This window comes from Oncorhynchus tshawytscha, linkage group LG30 (genome assembly GCF_018296145.1).
Source record: "Oncorhynchus tshawytscha isolate Ot180627B linkage group LG30, Otsh_v2.0, whole genome shotgun sequence".
In the NCBI taxonomy this organism is placed as follows: Eukaryota; Metazoa; Chordata; class Actinopteri; order Salmoniformes; family Salmonidae; genus Oncorhynchus; species Oncorhynchus tshawytscha.
Window position 1 is genome coordinate 36,821,505 of NC_056458.1, and position 18,564 is coordinate 36,840,068.

Below are 18,564 nucleotides of genomic sequence, written 5' to 3' on the forward strand. Positions count from 1 at the left end.
TCCCCTTCCTCCTCTGAGGAGCCTCCAGTGGTAGGTACCCTTCAAGCTAAATTCAAAAAACAACAAAACGGCAGCCTCGCCAACATCATTAATTCATTCATTAATTTCTGTAATTTCATCAATAGGCTGCTATAGAATAGTAAGCCTGACCTGCAAGGCAAATTATTTTTTATTGACATACATTTCTGCATTTTCCCATGAGAACTACTCCTCAGTGGTGTAAAGTATATAAGTAAAAATACTTTAAAGTACTACTTAAGTAGTTTTTTGGGGTATCTGTACTTTACTATTTATATTTTTGGAAACTTTTACTTCACTACATTCCTAAAGAAAATAATGTACTTTTTATTGACACCCAAAAGTACTGATTACATTTTGACAGGAAAATTGTCCAATTCACACACTTATCAAGAGAACATCCCTGGTCATCCCTACTGCTTCTAATCTGGCGGACTCACTAAAGACAGATGCTTTGTTTGTAAATCATGTCTGAGTTTTGGTAGTGTGCCCCTTGCTGTCTGTCAAAAATATATATAAAAAAATACAAATATTGTGCCGTCTGGTTTGCTTAATATAAGGAAGTTGAAATGATTAATAATTTTACTTTTGATACATTTTAGCAATTCCATTTACTTTTGATATTTAAGAATATTTAAAACCAAATACCTTTAGACTTTTACTCAAGTAGTATTTTACTGAGTGACTTTCACTTTTACTTGAGTCATTTTCTATTAAGGTATCTTTACTTTTACTGAAGTATGACAATAGCCTAAGGAATCACTGCGTTTGTGAAACATCACAGTTTTTTCCCAATGCGGGCAAGCCATATACCGAATTAGGCTAAACCTGCAAGTCGCCGCTGATTGGACAGACACCTGACTTGCAAACTCTCAACATGTAGCCAGTGATTCAGATGAACTCATTCTTGTTTAGACAGAGCAGTTTACCTTAACACACAGCTGCACACTGAACCAGTTATAAGCCCCCTACAATAACTCTGTGACTTAGAAGAGCTGTAGAAGAGCTGACACAGAGGACCAATTAGTTGCTTCCCAACTGTGCTGAGGCACACACTCCTCTCTGCTATCCCTGTTGCTCATTCACACTCAGCTTCACACACACACACACACACACACACACACACACACACACACACACACACACACACACACGCTCACGCACACATGAGTGAGTGGCTGCGAGCCAGCGTGCTAATGCCAATGTTTTGTGGCTGTGTGTAAGAGTGCTTGTGTAATGCAATGTGCTTTCTCTCAGTGGAGGCAAGTGTGAGGTAATGGCCAAGTTCTTTAGCTCATAACATACTGGAAAGGTGCTTGTGAGTATAGTGATCAAGAAAGAGCCTTGCTTAGTTATCCATCCATTCAAAAATACATCACACTAAAATAACTACTCTCTGACTAGCAACAAGCTAGATAACATAAGACACAGAATGCTACTAAAACGACTAAAACGTTCCTTGTCCGATACAGTAGGAAAGGAAGTACGGACAAAACAAGTTAAAAAAATTCCTCTCCTGATAGGAAGCAATGTTGTTTCTATTCAGAGCCAACGGAATGCGTTAAGTTTCCATTCAAACACAAAATTCAATATTAAAAATCTTCCAATAGTTGAGTCAATAAGAAGTGATTTGGAAGGATGTCTTCCCACGAGACTACCTTATCCCTGACCCCTGTTGTCTGCTCTCTGGATCAATGCGCCCCACTGCCGCCTCCTTGCAAACCAGCTCTATAGTTGCTAGGCAACGCTTTGCATCTTGGTGTTTAAGTGAACAAATCCATGTCGCAATATAAGCCATAGAGCACAATTTTTTTTTTTACTGTATTGCTTGCTTAGATTGAAGCACCAGGAGGAAGCTGTTTGCAGCATAACCAGTTTGGGAGCAAGTGACTTAGCCCCAGAGCAGAAACCTGTTGATGCTGCTGCTAGCTACCTTTTCAATAGCTGAAAACCAACTGAAAACAGCTGAAAAACTCAACATTTGCTTATTCTATTTAAGTTTCAACATTCTGGTTTATAAAAAGCTTAGGATCTATTCTATTCAAAGATATTACAATTCAAATTTTCCAGGGCAAAAATAAATAGGTGGAAACTCTAGTGATGTAAGGCTCTCCCAGCAATCTGTAAAAAGCACACAGTAGATTAAATACTTCCAAAATAGAAGGCTTACTTTCGCCATTGCTTAAGTCACATTAACCACACACTATCCCAGGTGACATATGGCACAGACAAGGTGTCCATATTAGGACAGCCTAATCTCAGCAGGACTTGTTTTAATCTCAGTAGGACTCCTTACAAGACCAAAACACCCTTTGCAATCCGACTGTCCGTTAAACAGGAACATTGAGACAAATGAGGCAATGCAAGCAACTGCCCTTGGACTAATCAGAAGCCATGCTGATTTATCTTAAGACTCTGTCGGGATGAAATCTGCTAGTGCAGCAGGCACATTGTCAAACTTGTGTCTGGGACTTAAAAGACGGAGGAGAAATGTAACCGGAGGCCAGATAAGAGGATCTTGCGCAGTTAATGAGAAAGATACAGTTGAGTACCACAGATCAGAGTATAATGATCAGATCTTATGTGACATCATTCTCTGTCATACTCTCTCCCTCTGTGTGTCTCTCTCACGCTCTTTCTCGAATGAGACAGAACAGATGCTTTTAAAGAAGACATTGCATAGCCCACAAAACTGAGAATTAAAAAAAAAAAAACACTGAAGAAAGCTGAGCACAGCATAATCTGCTTCTTACATCCAGATGGACACTTTCACTTTGTATTCTTCTTATACCATGACACTGTATTTGTTGACCGAAATAAATCAGAAAAAAAAACATACACCTACCGTATCTTTTGGCATTTTGGCTTTCCTCGCATTCTGTACAAGTCTTCTCCCTAGCTTCTTGGCATAGAAAATCGAGGCAAACATACTCAGAGCAAAGAAACAAAGCACTTGTTTTGTTTGCAAGCCTAAAAGGCTCTAGACACACATGTGTCTGAGAGACTATTCCTTGTCAGTATATTCCACAGGCAAGAGAGAGCAGGAGGGAGGAATGATGAGAGAGAGAAAGCAGGAGTAGGACTTGAGCATAGAGAGCCTCTCTCTCTCTTTCTCTCTCGCTTTCTCTGCGTCTCAGCACAGCAGAAGAAGGTCTCTCTCTCACCCACACACACTCCCGGTGAGTGAGTGAGTGAGTGAGTGAGTGAGTGAGTGAGTGAGTGAGTGAGTGAGTGAGTGAGTGAGTGAGTGAGTGAGTGAGTGTGTGAGTGAGTGAGTGAATGTGAGAGTGAGAGAGAGAAGGGGCGGGGGGGGCAGTGTCTGCAGCAGCTCTATTTACATATCACAGAAAGAAGGGATGGACACTGAGCATGTCTTAGAATCCTTAGCACCCATCTAGTCCTGAAAACTGCCTGTCTAGATCCCTAGCACCCAGAGGAGGTTCTGCTATCACCCGGCCCAGTGCCGTACATCATCCGGGGCCAGAATGCATCTCTCTCTCTCTCTTCCCCCTCCCCCTTGGGCAGCAGGGTTGAGAGTGGAACGGGGGAAAGCTGCTGCTAAATCAATGGTGCCTTCCAGCTTGGCAGGTTTAATACACACACTCTCACACAGGGTCATGGTGAGTAGGACCCTCTGGGGAACACACAGAGTCTGTTTCCATGAGTCACGCAAGTGTACGGTAACGTGGGTACTACAGATGTAAGATCTTAAAATTGAGCCAGTTTGCTACAGCAGCAAAATAATACTGCAACAACAGGAAATTGCATGCTGTTTGGCTTTTAGGCTGGGTTTCTGTACAGCACTTTGAGATATCAGCTGATGTAAGAAGGGCTTTATAAATACATTTGATTGGATGATTTGATTTGAAATACAAATTATTGATGAGATTTTTTGTAGAGGTAGATTTTTTTTCATTAGGGCAAATCAAGTCTGACATTTTAAAGTAGAAATGACAAACTTCAGAAGCCTTTTTAAACCTTGAATACACTACAAGATTGCATTTCTGACTGCAGGAAAATTCTCTCCAACAAAAGAGTGATCACATTAAGATCCTACATCTGTACCCGTTGTTCTCGTAAAAAAGAAGACAACACAATTACTCAATACCTCAGAGTTACTACCACAAGACCTCGTGCTGGGTTGTGACAACAAAATATATATTTTTGTAAACATGCACCAGTCCCCTAAACTACATAATGCACACTCCATTTCTCTGCTCATTTTATTTATATTTTACACATTTTCCTTTCCCTGCACATTCAATGCTCTTTTTGTTCTGAAGAGCTTCTGTCCTTGGTTGCAACACTCACTACTGAGTTCCAAACTGCCTCTGGAAGCAACGTCAGCACAAGAACTGTTTGTCCATGGCCGAGCAGCCGCACACAAGCCTAAGATCACCATGCGTAATGCCAACCATCTGGCAGTCCAACGGACAAATCTGGGTTTGGTCGGAAGCCAGGAGAACGCTACCTGCCCCAATGCATAGTGCCAGCTGTAAAGTTTGGTGGAGGAATAATGGTCTGGGGCTGTTCACGTCGGTAGCCATGAAGTGCTCACATCAACAGCATCCTCCAGGATACCCTAGACCAACTCCAATTCGCATACTGCCCTAACAGATCCACAGATGACACAATCTTCATTGACTACAGCTCAGAGTTCAACACCATAGTTCCCACAAAGCTCATCACTAAGCTAAGGACCCTGGGACTAAACACCTCCCTCTGCAACTGGATCCTGGACTTCCTGATGGGCGGCCCTAGGTGTTAAGGGTAGGCAACAACACGTCTGCCATGCTGACCCTCAACACTCACGACTGCGTGGCCAAGCACGACTCCAACACCATCAATAAGTTTGCTGACGACAACATTGGTGAACCTGATTACCGACAACAATGAGACGGTTAGGGAGGAGGAGGTTAGGGAACTGGCAGTGTGGTGCCAGGACAACAACCTCTCCCTCAATGTTAGCAAGACAAAGGAGCTGATTGTGGACTAAAGGAAAAGGTGGGCCGAACAGGCCCTCATTAACATCAATGAGGCTGTAGTGGAGCGGGTCGAGAGTTTCAAGTTCCTTGGTGTCCACATCACCAACGATCTATCATGGTCCAAACACACCAAGACAGTCGTGAAGAGGACACAACAAAATATTTTCCCCCCCAGGAGACTGAAAAGATTTGGCATGGGTCCCCAGATCCTCAAAAAGTTCTACAGCTGCACTATCAAGCGCATGCTGACCGGCTGCATCACCGCCTGGTATGGCAACTGCTCGGCATCTGACCGTAAGATGCTACAGAGGGTAGTGCTACAGAGGGCAGTACATCACTGGGGCCAAACTTCCTTCAATCCAGACCTATATAATAGGCGGTGTCAGAGGAAAGCCCATAAACTTCCGGCGCCGACAGAGATGGCCGCCTCGCTTCGCGTTCCTAGGAAACTATGCATTTTTTTGTTTTTTTACGTGTTATTTCTTACATTGGTACCCCAGGTCATCTTAGGTTTCATTACGTACAGTCGAGAAGAACTCTTATATTCAGAACTATTGAATATAAGAGCAGCGTCTACTCACCATCAGTACGACCAACAATATGACTTTTGCGAAGCGGATCCTGTGTTCTGCCTTTCACCCAGGACAACGGAATGGATCCCAGCCGGCGACCCAAAACAACAACTTCGTAAAAGAGGGAAACTACGCGGTCTTCTGGTCAGACTCCGGAGATGGGCACATCGCGCACCACTCCCTAGCATACTTCTCGCCGATGTCCAGTCTCTTGACAACAAGGTTGATGAAATCCGAGCAAGGGTAGCATTCCAGAGGGACATCAGAGACTGTAACGTTCTTTGCTTCACGGAAACATGGCTAACTCGAGAGACGCTATCGGAGTCGGTGCAGCCAGCTGGTTTCTCCACGCATCGCGCCGACAGAAACAAACACCTTTCTGGTAAGAAGAGGGGCGGGGGCTTATGCTTTATGGTTAACGTGACGTGGTGTGGTCACAACAACATACAGGAACTCAAGTCCTTCTGTTCACCTGATTTAGAATTCCTCACAATCAAATGTCGACCGCATTATCTACCAAGGGAATTCTCTTCGATTATAATCACAGCCGTATATATTCCCCCCCAAGCAGACACATCGATGGCTCTGAACGAACTTTATTTGACTCTTTGCAAACTGGAATCCACATATCCTGAGGCTGCATTCATTGTAGCTGGGGATTTTAACAAGGCTAATCTGAAAACAAGACTCCCTAAATTGTATCAGCATATCGATTGCAACCAGGGCTGGTAAAACCTTGGATCATTGCTATTCTAACTTCCGCGACGCATATCAGGCCCTCCCCTGCCCTCCTTTCGGAAAAGCTGACCACGACTCCATTTTGTTGCTCCCTGCCTACATACAGAAGCTAAAACAAGAAGCTCCCGCGCTGAGGTCTGTTCAGCGCTGGTCCGACCAATCTGATTCCACGCTCCAAGACTGCTTCCATCACGTGGACTGGGATATGTTTTGTATTGCGTCAAACAACAACATTGACGAATACGCTGATTCGGTGAGCGAGTTCATTAGAACGTGCGTTGAAGATGTCGTTCCCATAGCAACGATTAAAACATTCCCAAACCAGAAACTGTGGATTGATGGCAGCATTCACGTGAAACTGAAAGCGCGAACCACTGCTTTTAATCAGGGCAAGGTGACCAGAAACATGACCGAATACAAACAGTGTAGCTATTCCCTCCGCAAGGCAATCAAACAAGCTAAGCGTTGGTATAGAGACAAAGTAGAATCGCAATTCGACAGCTCAGACACAAGAGGTATGTGGCAGGGTCTACAGTCAATCACGGATTACAAAAAGAAAACTTTTTACTTTTTATAATTTTTTACTTTAGTTTATTTGGTAAATATTTTCTTAACTTCTTGAACTGCACTGTTGGTTAAGGGGTGTAAGTAAGTATTTCACGGTAAGGTCTACACTTGTTGTATTCGGCGCATGTGACAAATAAAGTTTGATTTGATTTTTGCATGGTTCGGGCTAGAGCCCTTAGTTCAAGTGAAGGGAAATCTTAATGCTACAGCATACAATGACATTCTAAACTATTCTGTGCTTCCAACTTTGTGGCAACAGTTTGGGGAAGGCCCTTTCCTGTTTCAGCATGACAATGCTGCTGTACACAAAGCGAGGTCCATACAGAAATAGTTTTTTGAGATCAGTGTGGAAGAACTTGACTAACCTACACAGAGCCCTGACCTCAACTCCATCGAACAGCTTTGGGATGAATTGGAACGCCGACTGCGAGCCAGGCCTAATTCTCCAACATCAGTGCCTGACCTCACTAATGCTCTTGTAGCTGAATGGAAGCCCCTGCAGCAATGTTCCAACATCTAGTGGAAATCCTTCCCAGAAGAGTGGAGGCTGTTATAGCAGCAAAGGGGGGACCAATTCCATATTAATGCCCATCATTTTGGAATGAGATTTTCGACGAGCAGGTGTTCACATACTGTAGTCATGTAGTGTTTTTGTGACTCAACATTCATCTTTTAAATCTAAGAAAATGTTTCCATCTAACCTTGTTCAATCAATTTATTCCGCTATCTTAAGGTAGAATTCTTTTTTTTTGTCTTGTTTTTTCACCTTTTCCATTTTTGACGCTTGTATAAAACCCTCAGCACTTTAACCCTCATCTCCTACCTTCTCGCTGGCCCTGGGAGTCAGAGAGACATTAACACCTCTGGTCCTTGCCACTCTGTTGCTAGGGGTGTTGCTAGGGGTCTTTCTAGAACATGCTGCTGACCAAAGTCACCTGACCTGGTCAGCCAATCACAGGCCTCACCAAGTATGGGTCTCAAACCCCACAACACAATCTGTGCAACTCACAACTGGACCTTTCCTGAACGAACAAGTCTTCCCTGGACTTCCTTAACTGTGTGTTAGTGCGTCACTGACCATGTAAGTGAAATTGTAACCGGTTAGGGTTCAGGCTAGGAAACATTGTCACCACCGATAAATTCACAATAATTGAGAATTTCAATGAGAATTCTTCTACGGCTGGCCTTGCTTTCCACCTGGCCACCCCAGTCAAAACCCCTGCACCCCTCACAGCAACTTGTCCAAGCCTCCACCATTTCTCCTTCACCGAAGTCCAGATAGCTGATGTTCTGAAAGAGCTGCAAAATATGAACCCCTACAAATCAGCAGGGATAGACAATCTGGACCATCTCCTTCTAAAATGATCTGCCGAAATTGTTGCAACCCCTATTCCTAGCCTGTTCAACCACTCTTTCATATCGTCTGAGATCCTCAAAGATTGGAAATCTGCCGCGGTCATCCCCCTCTTCAAAGGGTAAGACACTCTAGACCCAAACTGCTACAGACCTATATCTATCCTGCCCTGCCTTTCTTTTTCTTTTCTTTTTCTTTTTTACCCCGTTTTCTCCCCAATTTCGTGGTATCCAATTGTTTAGTAGCTACTATCTTGTCTCATCGCTACAACTCCAGTACGGTCTCGGGAGAGATGAAGGTTGAAAGTCATGCATCCTCCGATACACAACCCAACCAAGCCGCACTGCTTCTTAACACAGCGCGCATCCAACCCGGAAGCCAGCTGCACCAATGTGTCGGAGGAAACACAGTGCACCTGGCAACCTTGGTTAGCGCGCACTGCGCGCACCCCTCCCTAACCCGGACGACACTAGGCCAATTGTGCGTCGCCCCACGGACATCCCGGTCGCGGCCGGTTACGACAGAGCCTGGGCGCGAACCCAGAGTCTGCAGTACAGCGCCCTTAGCCACTGCACCACCCGGGAGGCCCCCTACCCTGCCTTTCTAAGGTCTTTGAAAGCCAAGATAACAAACAGATCACCGACCATTTTGAATCCCACCGTACCTTCTCTGCTATGCAATCTGGTTTCAGAGCTGGTCATGGGTGCACCTCAGCCACGCTCAAGGTCCTAAACGATATATCATTACCGCCATCGTTAAGAGACAATACTGTGCAGCTATATTCATCAACCTGGCCAAGGCTTTCGACTCTGTCAATAACCACACATAACCTCTCCAACCGATCGTTTCCCGCACCTGCCTGCCCGTCCAGCATCACTACTCTGGACGGTTCTGACTTAGAATATGTGGACAACTACAAATACCTAGGTGGCTGGTTAGACTGTAAACTCTCCTTCCAGACTCACATTAAGCATCTCTAACCCAAAATTAAATCTAGAATCGGCTTCCTATTTCGCAACAAAGCATCCTTCACTCATGCTGCCAAACTTCCCCTCGGAAAACTGACTATCCTGCCGATCCTTGACTTCGGCGATGTCATTTACAAAATAGCCTCCAACACTCTACTCAGCAAACTGGATGCAGTCTATCACAGTGCAATCCGTTTTGTCACCAAAGCCCCATATACTACCCACCACTGCGACCTGTATGCTCTCGTTGGCTGCCTTCGCTTCATATTTGTAGCCAATCCCACTGGCTCCAGGTCATCTATAAGTCTTTGCTAGGTAAAGCCCCGCCTTATCTCAGCTCACTGGTCACCATAGCAACGCCCACCCGTAGCACGCGCTCCAGCAGGTATATTTCACTGGTCAAATCCAATTCCTCCTTGGGCCGCCTTTCCTTCCATGTCTCTCCTGCTGCCAATGACTGGAACAAATTGCAAACATCTCTGAAGCTGGAGACCCATATCTCCCTCACTAACTTTAAGCACCAGCTGTCAGAGTAGCTCACAGATCACTGCACCTGTACATAGCCCATCTGTAAATAGCCGATCCAACTTCCTCATCCCCATACGGTTATTTATTATTATTTATATATTTTTTTGCTCCTTTGCACCCTAGTATCTCTACTTGCACATTCATCTTTTGCACATCTGTCACAGTGTTTAATTGCTAAATTGTCATTATTTCACCACCACGGCCTATTTATTGCCTACCTCCCTTAATTTACCTCATTTGCACACACTGTATATAAACTTTTTCTCTATTGTGTTATTGACTGTATGTTTGTTTATTCCATGTGTAACTCTGTGTTGTTGTTTGTGTCGCACTGCTTTGCTTTATCTTGGCCAGGTCGCAGTTTTGAATGAGAACTTGTTCTCAACTACCCTACCAAGTTAAATAATTTGGAGAAAAAAAAAAGTTGATGTATATTTTATTTGTCTGTATATTATAAGCTCTAATACCTACAGTGTGTTAGCATATGCCTCTCCCAGTGTTACAGTATACGCTCAAGTCAAATCAGATAGTTATTTATGTATGTGTACTAGCCATATTACTTACTCCTGTTTATCTGGCCTCATAGGATAGTTTCTGTGAGCTAAAATCTCTCCCCATTAGGTACTGTGTCAAGATGTTGCTGTAGATGTTGCTGTATCGCATTAGTGGCTACAAATACTGCTCGCAGGGCAAGTCTGCAGGTTTTGACTAGCAAAAGGTACTATTTGTAGCAGGTTAGGAGAATTAATGTGTCAGGTTAGGAGAATTATGTTAAGGCTAGGAAAAGGGTTAGGCTTAGGCTAGGTTGAAGATACCCAGGTTAGGACAAGTTATGATTCCATGCAGAAGCTTTTCGAATATAAACAGATTCATGGGACTAGCGCAGTTGCTAACTAGCATAGCTGGTCCCATTGTTTAGAATTCGTCCTCATTTATGCAAAGAGTTATGGGATATTAGAATCCTTGTCTTAAACTGTCTCATCTTCAACCTAGGGTTTAGGGTTAGCTAAAATTGTCCCCAATGTGACCCAAACATATTTAGCTTCAACCAGACCTGACCTGAGAACAGTCTTTGTTTCTACTAATGCAATACTGCATCAATTGTTCACAATCACTTAAGATGGCAGGCCTATGATGTCATCATATCTCAGTCAATTCCTGTTATGCCATCCAGCCCCAGTGGCCATATCATTGTTTACACACTAGCATTGTTAGCCATAGCATGCTAACCCACTAGCTGGTAACCATAGTGCTAATGTGTGCTAGGTTAGCCTAGCCCCATGTACATAGTGTGTTTATTCTGTGCTATAAGCCGCTACATGCTAATCCCATGTCATCACATTGTGTACATTATTGCTATTACTGTATATAGCAGTGCTATTACTGTTAGCCTGTGCTACATTGCTATTACCCTCCACTGTTGCCAGCAGCATACCACCCTGCATCCCACTGCTGGCTTGCCCCTGAAGCTAAGCAGGGTTGGTACTGGTTGATCCCTGGACGGGAGAACAGATGCAGTAGGAGGCACACTTTCTTCAGGTCTAAAGAAGAAATATCCCAGTGATTGCCCTGTGTAGGGTGCTGTCTTTCAGATGGGAAGTTAAATGGGTGTCCTGACTCTCTGTGGTCACTAAAGATCCCTTGGCACTTATGGTAGGAGTAGAGTTGTAAACTCTGGTGTCCTGGCTACATTTCCAATCTGGCCCTCATACCATCATGGCCACTTAATCATCCCCAGCCTCCAATTGGCTCATTCATCCCACTTCCTATTCCCCAGGTTGTTGATGTAAATAAGAATGTGTTCCCAGTCAACTTACCAACTTACCTGGTTATTTATACAGTTGAAGTTGGAAGTTTACAAACACTTAGGTTAGAGTCATTAAAACCTGTTTTTCAACCACTCCACAAATTTCTTGTTAACAAACTATAGTTTTGGCAAGTCAGTAAGGACATCTACTTTGTGCGTGACACAAGACATTTTTCCAACAATTGTTTACAGACAGATTATTTCACTTATAATTCACTGTATCACAATTCCAGTGGGTCAGAAGTTCACATACACTAAGTTGACTGTGCCTCGAAACAGCTTGGAAAATTGCAGAAAATGATGTCATGGCTTTAGAAGCTTCTGATAGGCTAATTTGAATCATTTGAGTCAATTGGAGGTGTACCTGTGGATGTGTTTCAAGGCCTACCTTCAAACTCAGTGCCTCTTTGCTTGACATCATGGGAAAATCAAAAGAAATCAGCCAAGACCTCAGAAAGAAAATTGTAGACATCCACAAGTTTGGTTCATCCTTGGGAGCAATTTCCAAACGCCTGAAGGTACCATGTTCATCTGTACAAACAATAGTACGCAAGTATAAACACCAAGGGACCACACAGCCATCATACCGCTCAGGAAGGAGATGCGTTCTGTCTCCTAGAGATGAATGTACTTTGGTGCGAAAAGTGCAAATCAATCCCAGAATAACAGCAAAGGACATTGTGAAGATGCTGGAGGAAACAGGTACAAAAGTATCTATATCCACAGTAAAATGATTCCTATATCGACATAACCTGAAAGGCCGCTCAGCAAGGAAGAACCCACTGCTCCAAAAGCGCCATAGAAAAGCCAGACTACGGTTTGCAAATGCACATGGGGACAAAGATCATACTTTTTGGAGAAATGTCTTCTGGTCTGATGAAACAAAAATAGAACTGTTTGGCCATAATGATCATCGTTATGTTTGGAGGAAAAGGTGGAGGCTTGCAAACCGAAGAACACCATCACAACCGTGAAGCACGGGGGTGGCAGCATCATGTTGTGGGGGTGCTTTGCTGCAGGAGGGACTGGTGCACTTCACAAAATAGATGGCGTCATGAGGAAGGGAAAATTATGTGGATATATTGAAGCAACATCTCAAGACATCAGTCAGGAGGTTAAAGAAAATGTGTGGGTAGAACTGAAAGGTAGAACTGAAAAAGCGTGTGTGAGCAAGGAGGCCTACAAACCTGACTCAGTTACACTAGATCTGTCAGGAGGAATGGACCAAAATTCACCCAACTTATTGTGGGAAGCTTGTAGAAGGCTACCCAAAACGTTTGACCCAAGTTAAACAATTTAAAGCCAATGCTACCAAATACTAATTGAATGTACTGTATGTAAACTTCTGACCCACTGGGAATGTGATGAAAAAAATAAAAGCTGAAATAAATCATTCTCTCTACTATTATTCTGACATTTCACATCCTTAAAACAAAGTGGTGATCCTAACTGACCTAAGACAGGGAATTCTTACTAGGCTTAAATGTCAGCAATTGTGAAAAACTGAGTTTAAATGTATTTGGCTAAGGTGTATGTAAACTTCCGACTTCAACTGTATATATACAAAGTCAGGGCCCAGGCTGATTGTACATATATTTAAACCGGAACCTCTTTTGCACAGTTTGCTTTTTTATTTTTTACATTCTATAATTTACTTAATGCAATCATTAATTATAGTGCATTTTACTGGGTATGTTTCCTGTGTACAGTTATCAACATTATGCAAACATATCTTCTTTGGATTCCTTCATAAATAATTGTATAGCATACTCTCTTTTCATCATCTATCAAATGTTATGTTCATGGTCACATTCTAAATGTATATGTGGTTGTCTTACCTACCTTAGTTGAATGCACTTACTAAGTGGCTCTGGGTAAGAGCGTCTGCTTAGTGACCAAAATGTAAATGTAAAGAATTAAAAGTCCTGAGCATTACCCCATCTTGTCTGATGCTAATATTATGGCAGCAATGAAAGATGTGCTTCATTAACGTAGCACCGGCTCATGTCACACCTCATGGAAGACTTATTAACACAACCACACCGTGCCTCATTTTCACCCCCAATCAATCGCCTGACACACACGTCCAACAACTCGACCCCGGAGGAATACCATCCGTAGCCGAGAGAGGGGAAGGTAGACTGTGGTCCTAACAACCCTCAATAGCGCCTGTCCGTTGCTATCACTTAAGAGCAGGGACATTGTGAGCTGTGAACAGTTCTACCTCAGGGTCTTCACTACTAGAGCAGAAGACAACATCTGTCTGGAAAATTATAAGCACTAGTGATATGAAAAGAGGGTCAAAAGTAGTGCAATGTAGGGAATAGGGTGCCATTTAGGACATTACAACTGCATCATGACTGTTAGCACACTCAGACCAGCCAAACTTAAATTATTGCTTTTGTTCCTTATGAGCTTGTTTCTTATCCGTTTCACATAGATTGAGTGTGTCTAAAGAGCAACGTGAATTTGTAAACAACGAATTAGGATTACACAATAATAAGGATATTTTGTATTAATGAACTTGGATAGCAATAATCAGCTGAAGGCAAATGATGTTTGAACACCATGGGCCTCCTTTATCAATATTGCGTAGGAACTATTCTAAAATAGTACTTACGAACAGAATTTAGAGTGGTTGTATGCATAGAAAAAGTGTGATTTATCACACAATGCTACGTGTGTCATACGCAAACTGGTAGGAGATAACCATTGATGAATACCAATTGTTCTCAGTGCTCATGCACAACATTGGCTGTTTGCATTTCTAAATGCCCCTAATTAACCATATGTGGTCAAAATCATCCTTCAACCCGTGGGGAATATACAATGCCATACCACAAAATACAAATGCGCAACAAAAAAAGCTATGAAAAATAACTAATTCTGATACTAAAATGGAGCTGCTAGTGTCAAAGATTGAGTACAACCAAAATACTTTATTTAGCTTGCTCAGTTGTGGCTTGACCAGTAAAGATAAAAACACAGCTACAAAGAGAGGACCATTAGGACAATTCAAGTTGCTTTAGCAATGGCAAATACAGTATACTTCAAATGAGTAGGCAACACAAACCAATAAGCCATCCATCCTCAACAGATCCCTCCTGTAGGCGTATAGGCCAACATTGCTGTTCTGCAGAATGAGTCGTACGTGCCATCTTGCCACCACATTCAGCAGCGTCTTTTGTGCATCACATAGCCTATCACCTGCACATAAAGAGTGGAAGACTTTTCTGTTCACATAATATAAATCGTTTTGGGGTGGTGATTTTATGGCGATGTGGGTGCCGTCTATTGCTCCGTTCGTATTTCGGAACCCATTGATGGCATCATGGCCAAGAAAACCCTCTTGGCCTGTTGTGCGATGGTGTATGGAAATTGTATGTGTTACTGTTACTTTTTCTTATGATTGCATCCAAAACATTGTCTCATCGAAGGCTGTGAGATGCCAATAGGTAAGCCCCCTGAAAAGTGCCCCTTGCCAAAAACGTAAGGGTGGATAGCACTTGGATGTGCACTGGAATGGCATGTGTTTTTAAAGTAGGTCTTAAATCCTTCGCAAGAATCTTATAAGAATGGTTTTGGGAAATTATATCTGATGAGCCAATCTGTACTTTCTGCAAAAAAAAGTCCCACTGGTCTCTAAAAACGCATTCTCTGCAAAATAGAGTGTGTGACAAATCTTCCAACAGAGCAAGATCAGCCATCTCTCATTCCATTTCCCATTATATCAGTATTTTATAGTATTTCAACAATGGTTTCACTGTCACAAATACCTCTAATTTAACAAATTACTGTACTTTATATGAATTATTAACAAACGTACGTACTGATGTTGTCAAATTAAAGTGTCTTCAGAAAGCAGTCATACCCCCACACACTTAGGGAAAAAGGCGTTATATAGATCCTAAAAGGGTTCTTTGGCTGTCCCCATAGGAGAACCCTTTGAAGAACCCTTTTTGGTTCCAGGTAGAAACCTTTTGGTTTCAGGTAGAACCCTTTTGGGTTCCATGTAGAACCACAGAGTGTTGCATGTAGAACCCCAGTCTGTCTTGAGTGCTCTGGAGCTGGTTTTCATCAAGAGTCTCTCTGTACTTTGCTCCGTTCATCTTTCTCTAGATCCTGACGAGTCTCCCAGTCCCTGCCGCTCGAAAAACTTCCCCACAGCATTATGCTGCCACCACCATGCTTCACCGTAGGGATGGTGCCAGGTTTCCTCCAGAAGTGACACTTGGTATTCAGGTCAAATAGTTTAATCTTGGTTTCATCAGACCAGGGAATCTTGTTTATCTTGGTCTGAGAGTCCTTTAGGTGTCTTTTGGGAAACTGCGCTCTCATGTGCCTTTTACTGAGGCGTGGCTTCCGTCTGGCCACTCTACCACAAAGGCCTGATTAGTGGAGTGCTGCAGAGATGGTTGTCCTTCTGGAAGGTTCTCCCATCTCCACAAAGGAGCTCTGTCAGAGTGACCATCGGGGTGGCCACCTCCCTGACCAAGGCCCTTCTCCACCAATTGCTTAGTTTGGCCGGGCGGCCTAGGAAGAGTCTTGGTGGTTCCTAACTTCTTCCATTTAAGAATGATGGAGGCCACTGTTCTTTGGGACATTCAACGCTGTAGAAATGCTTTGTTATCGTTCCCCATATCTGTGCCGACACAATCCTGTCTCTGAGCTCTACGGACAATTCCTTCGACCTAAGGGCTTGGCTTTTGCTCTGACATGCACTGTCAACTGTGGGACCTTATATAGACAGATGTGTGCCTTTCCAAATCAGGTCCAAACAATTGAATTTACCACAGATGGACACCAAGTTGTAGAAACATCTCAAGGATGATCAATGGAAACAGGATGCACTTGAGCTCAATGTCAATTCTCATAATAAAGGGTCTGAATAGTTTATGTAAATAAGGTATTTCTGTTTTTTTTAAGGAAGAAGGGGTCTGAATACTTTCCGAATGGATTGTATATTTTCCCCATTCTAAGGAGTTCCCTTATTCCACCACATGCACTGTGTGTACGCATGATCATGGCTCTGAGTAAATTTATGCACACTATCAAACCAACGTTCATATTGATAAATCTAACCCTCTTGTTTTGTTCCTATGAATGATTGATAAATAAAGGCCCCAGGAGCTGAACCAAAACAACATAATGCATGAGTGTCACAAGTTAACCACAGCAGGTAAAACATTTTATGAAGCTGTTTATTACTGAATAAGCAAAAAAAACACACTGCTTTTTACCAACTGTAGTCAACAACTGTATTGCTCATTATATGCCCTTATTGTCACGACCCTGATCTTTTTCACCTGTCTTTGTGATTGTCTCCAGGTGTCACCTGTTTTCCCCATTAGTCCCTGGGTATTTATTCATATTCTCTGTCTGTTGCTAGTTCGTCTTGTCAAGTCAACCAGTGTGTTTTTTCCGTGCTCCTGTTTTTTCCTTATCTCCGTTTTTTTAGTCCTCCAGGTTTTGACCCTTGCCTGCCCTGACTCTGAGCCCGCCTTCCTGACCATACTGCCTGCCCTGACCTCAAGCCTGACTGCCACTCTGTACCTCCTGGACTCTGACCGGGTTCATGATCTTTTGCCTGTCCATGACCTGTCTCTTGTAATCGCTCCCTTTTTCACCACAGCTGCCAAACTAACCCTGATTCAGATGACCATCCTACCCATGCTAGATTACGGAGACATAATTTATAGATCAGCAGGTAAGGGTGCTCTCGAGCAGCTAGATGTTCTTTACCATTCGGTCATCAGATTTGCCACCAATGCTCCTTATAGGACACATCACTGCACTCTATACTCCTCTGTAAACTAGTCATCTCTGTATACCCGTTGCAGGACACACTGGTTGATGCTGATTTATAAAACCCTCAACACTCTTAGGCCTCACTCCCCCCTATCTGAGATATCTACTGCAGCCCTCATCCTCCACATACAACACCCATTCTGCCAGTCACATTCTGTTAAAGGTCCCCAAGAGGCACACATCCCTGGGTCGCTCGTCTTTTCAGTTTGCTGCAGCTAGCGACTGGAACGAGCTGCAACAAACACTCAAACTGAACAGGTTTATCGCAATCTCTTCATTCAAAGACTCAAACATGGACACTCTTACTGATAGTTGTGGCTGCTTGCGTGATGTATTGTTGTCTCTACCTTCTTGCCCTTTGTGCTGTTGTCTGTGCCCAATGTTTGTACCAGGTTTTGTGCTGCTACCATGTTATGTTGCTACCATGTTGTTGTCATGTTGTGTTGCTAACATGTGCTACCGTGCTACCATGTCATGTGTTGCCTTGCTATGTTGTTGTCTTAGGTCTCTCTTTATGTAGTGTTGTCTCTCTTGTTATGATGTGTGTTTTGTCCTATATGTTATTTATTTATTTTAATCCCATCCCTGAGTTACATCTCTTTTGCCTTTTGGTTGGTCTCATTGTAAATAAGAATATGATCTTTAACTGACTTGCCTAGTTAAATAAAAAATAAATGTGCTTTTTTAAAACTTGTGCAATGCATCAGCAGTCTGTGGACATAATCAGCATTGGATCTGATTGAGAGTTTACACCCTTTTTCGTAGTATCCAATTGTTAGTAGTTACTGTCTTGTCTCATCGCTACAACTCCCGTACGGGCTCGGGAGAGACGAAGGTCGAGAGTCATGCGTCCTCCAAAACACAACCCAACCAAGCCGCACTGCTTCTTAACACAGCGCGCATCCAACCCGGAAGGCAGCCGCACCAATGTGTCGGAAGAAACACCGTGCACCTAGCGACCTGGTCAGCGGACACTGCGCCCGGCCCGCCACAGGAGTCGGCCCGCCATAGTGCGTGATGAGACAATGATATCCCTACCGGCCAAACACTCCCTAACCCGGACGACGCTAAGCCAATTGTGCATCGCACCATGGACCTCCCGGTCGCGGCCGGCTGCAACAGAGCCTGGGCTCGAACTGCGATGCAGTGCCTTAGACCACTGCGCCACCCAAGAGTGCGCATTTAGATTTTTCAGATGAAGAGTTAAAGATGTGTCAAA

General features: G+C 43.4%; 1 protein-coding gene across 18 annotated transcripts in view; it reads right to left on the reverse strand.

The window, feature by feature from the left end:
- Positions 1–18,564, reverse strand: part of LOC112228216 (disks large homolog 2) — a 288,349-nt gene that overhangs the window by 121,307 nt on the left and 148,478 nt on the right. The window contains exon 1 of one of the 18 annotated variants that reach the window (XM_024393366.2): positions 2,864–3,088. The exons of 16 other annotated variants lie outside the window; for them this stretch is intronic. In XM_024393366.2, coding sequence (XP_024249134.1) covers positions 2,864–2,947 — 84 coding nt within the window. In that variant the 5' untranslated portion in view covers positions 2,948–3,088. Of the gene's footprint in view, positions 1–2,863; positions 3,089–18,564 lie in introns of those variants that run through there. One more of the 18 variants, XM_042309527.1, reaches the window with a different exon arrangement.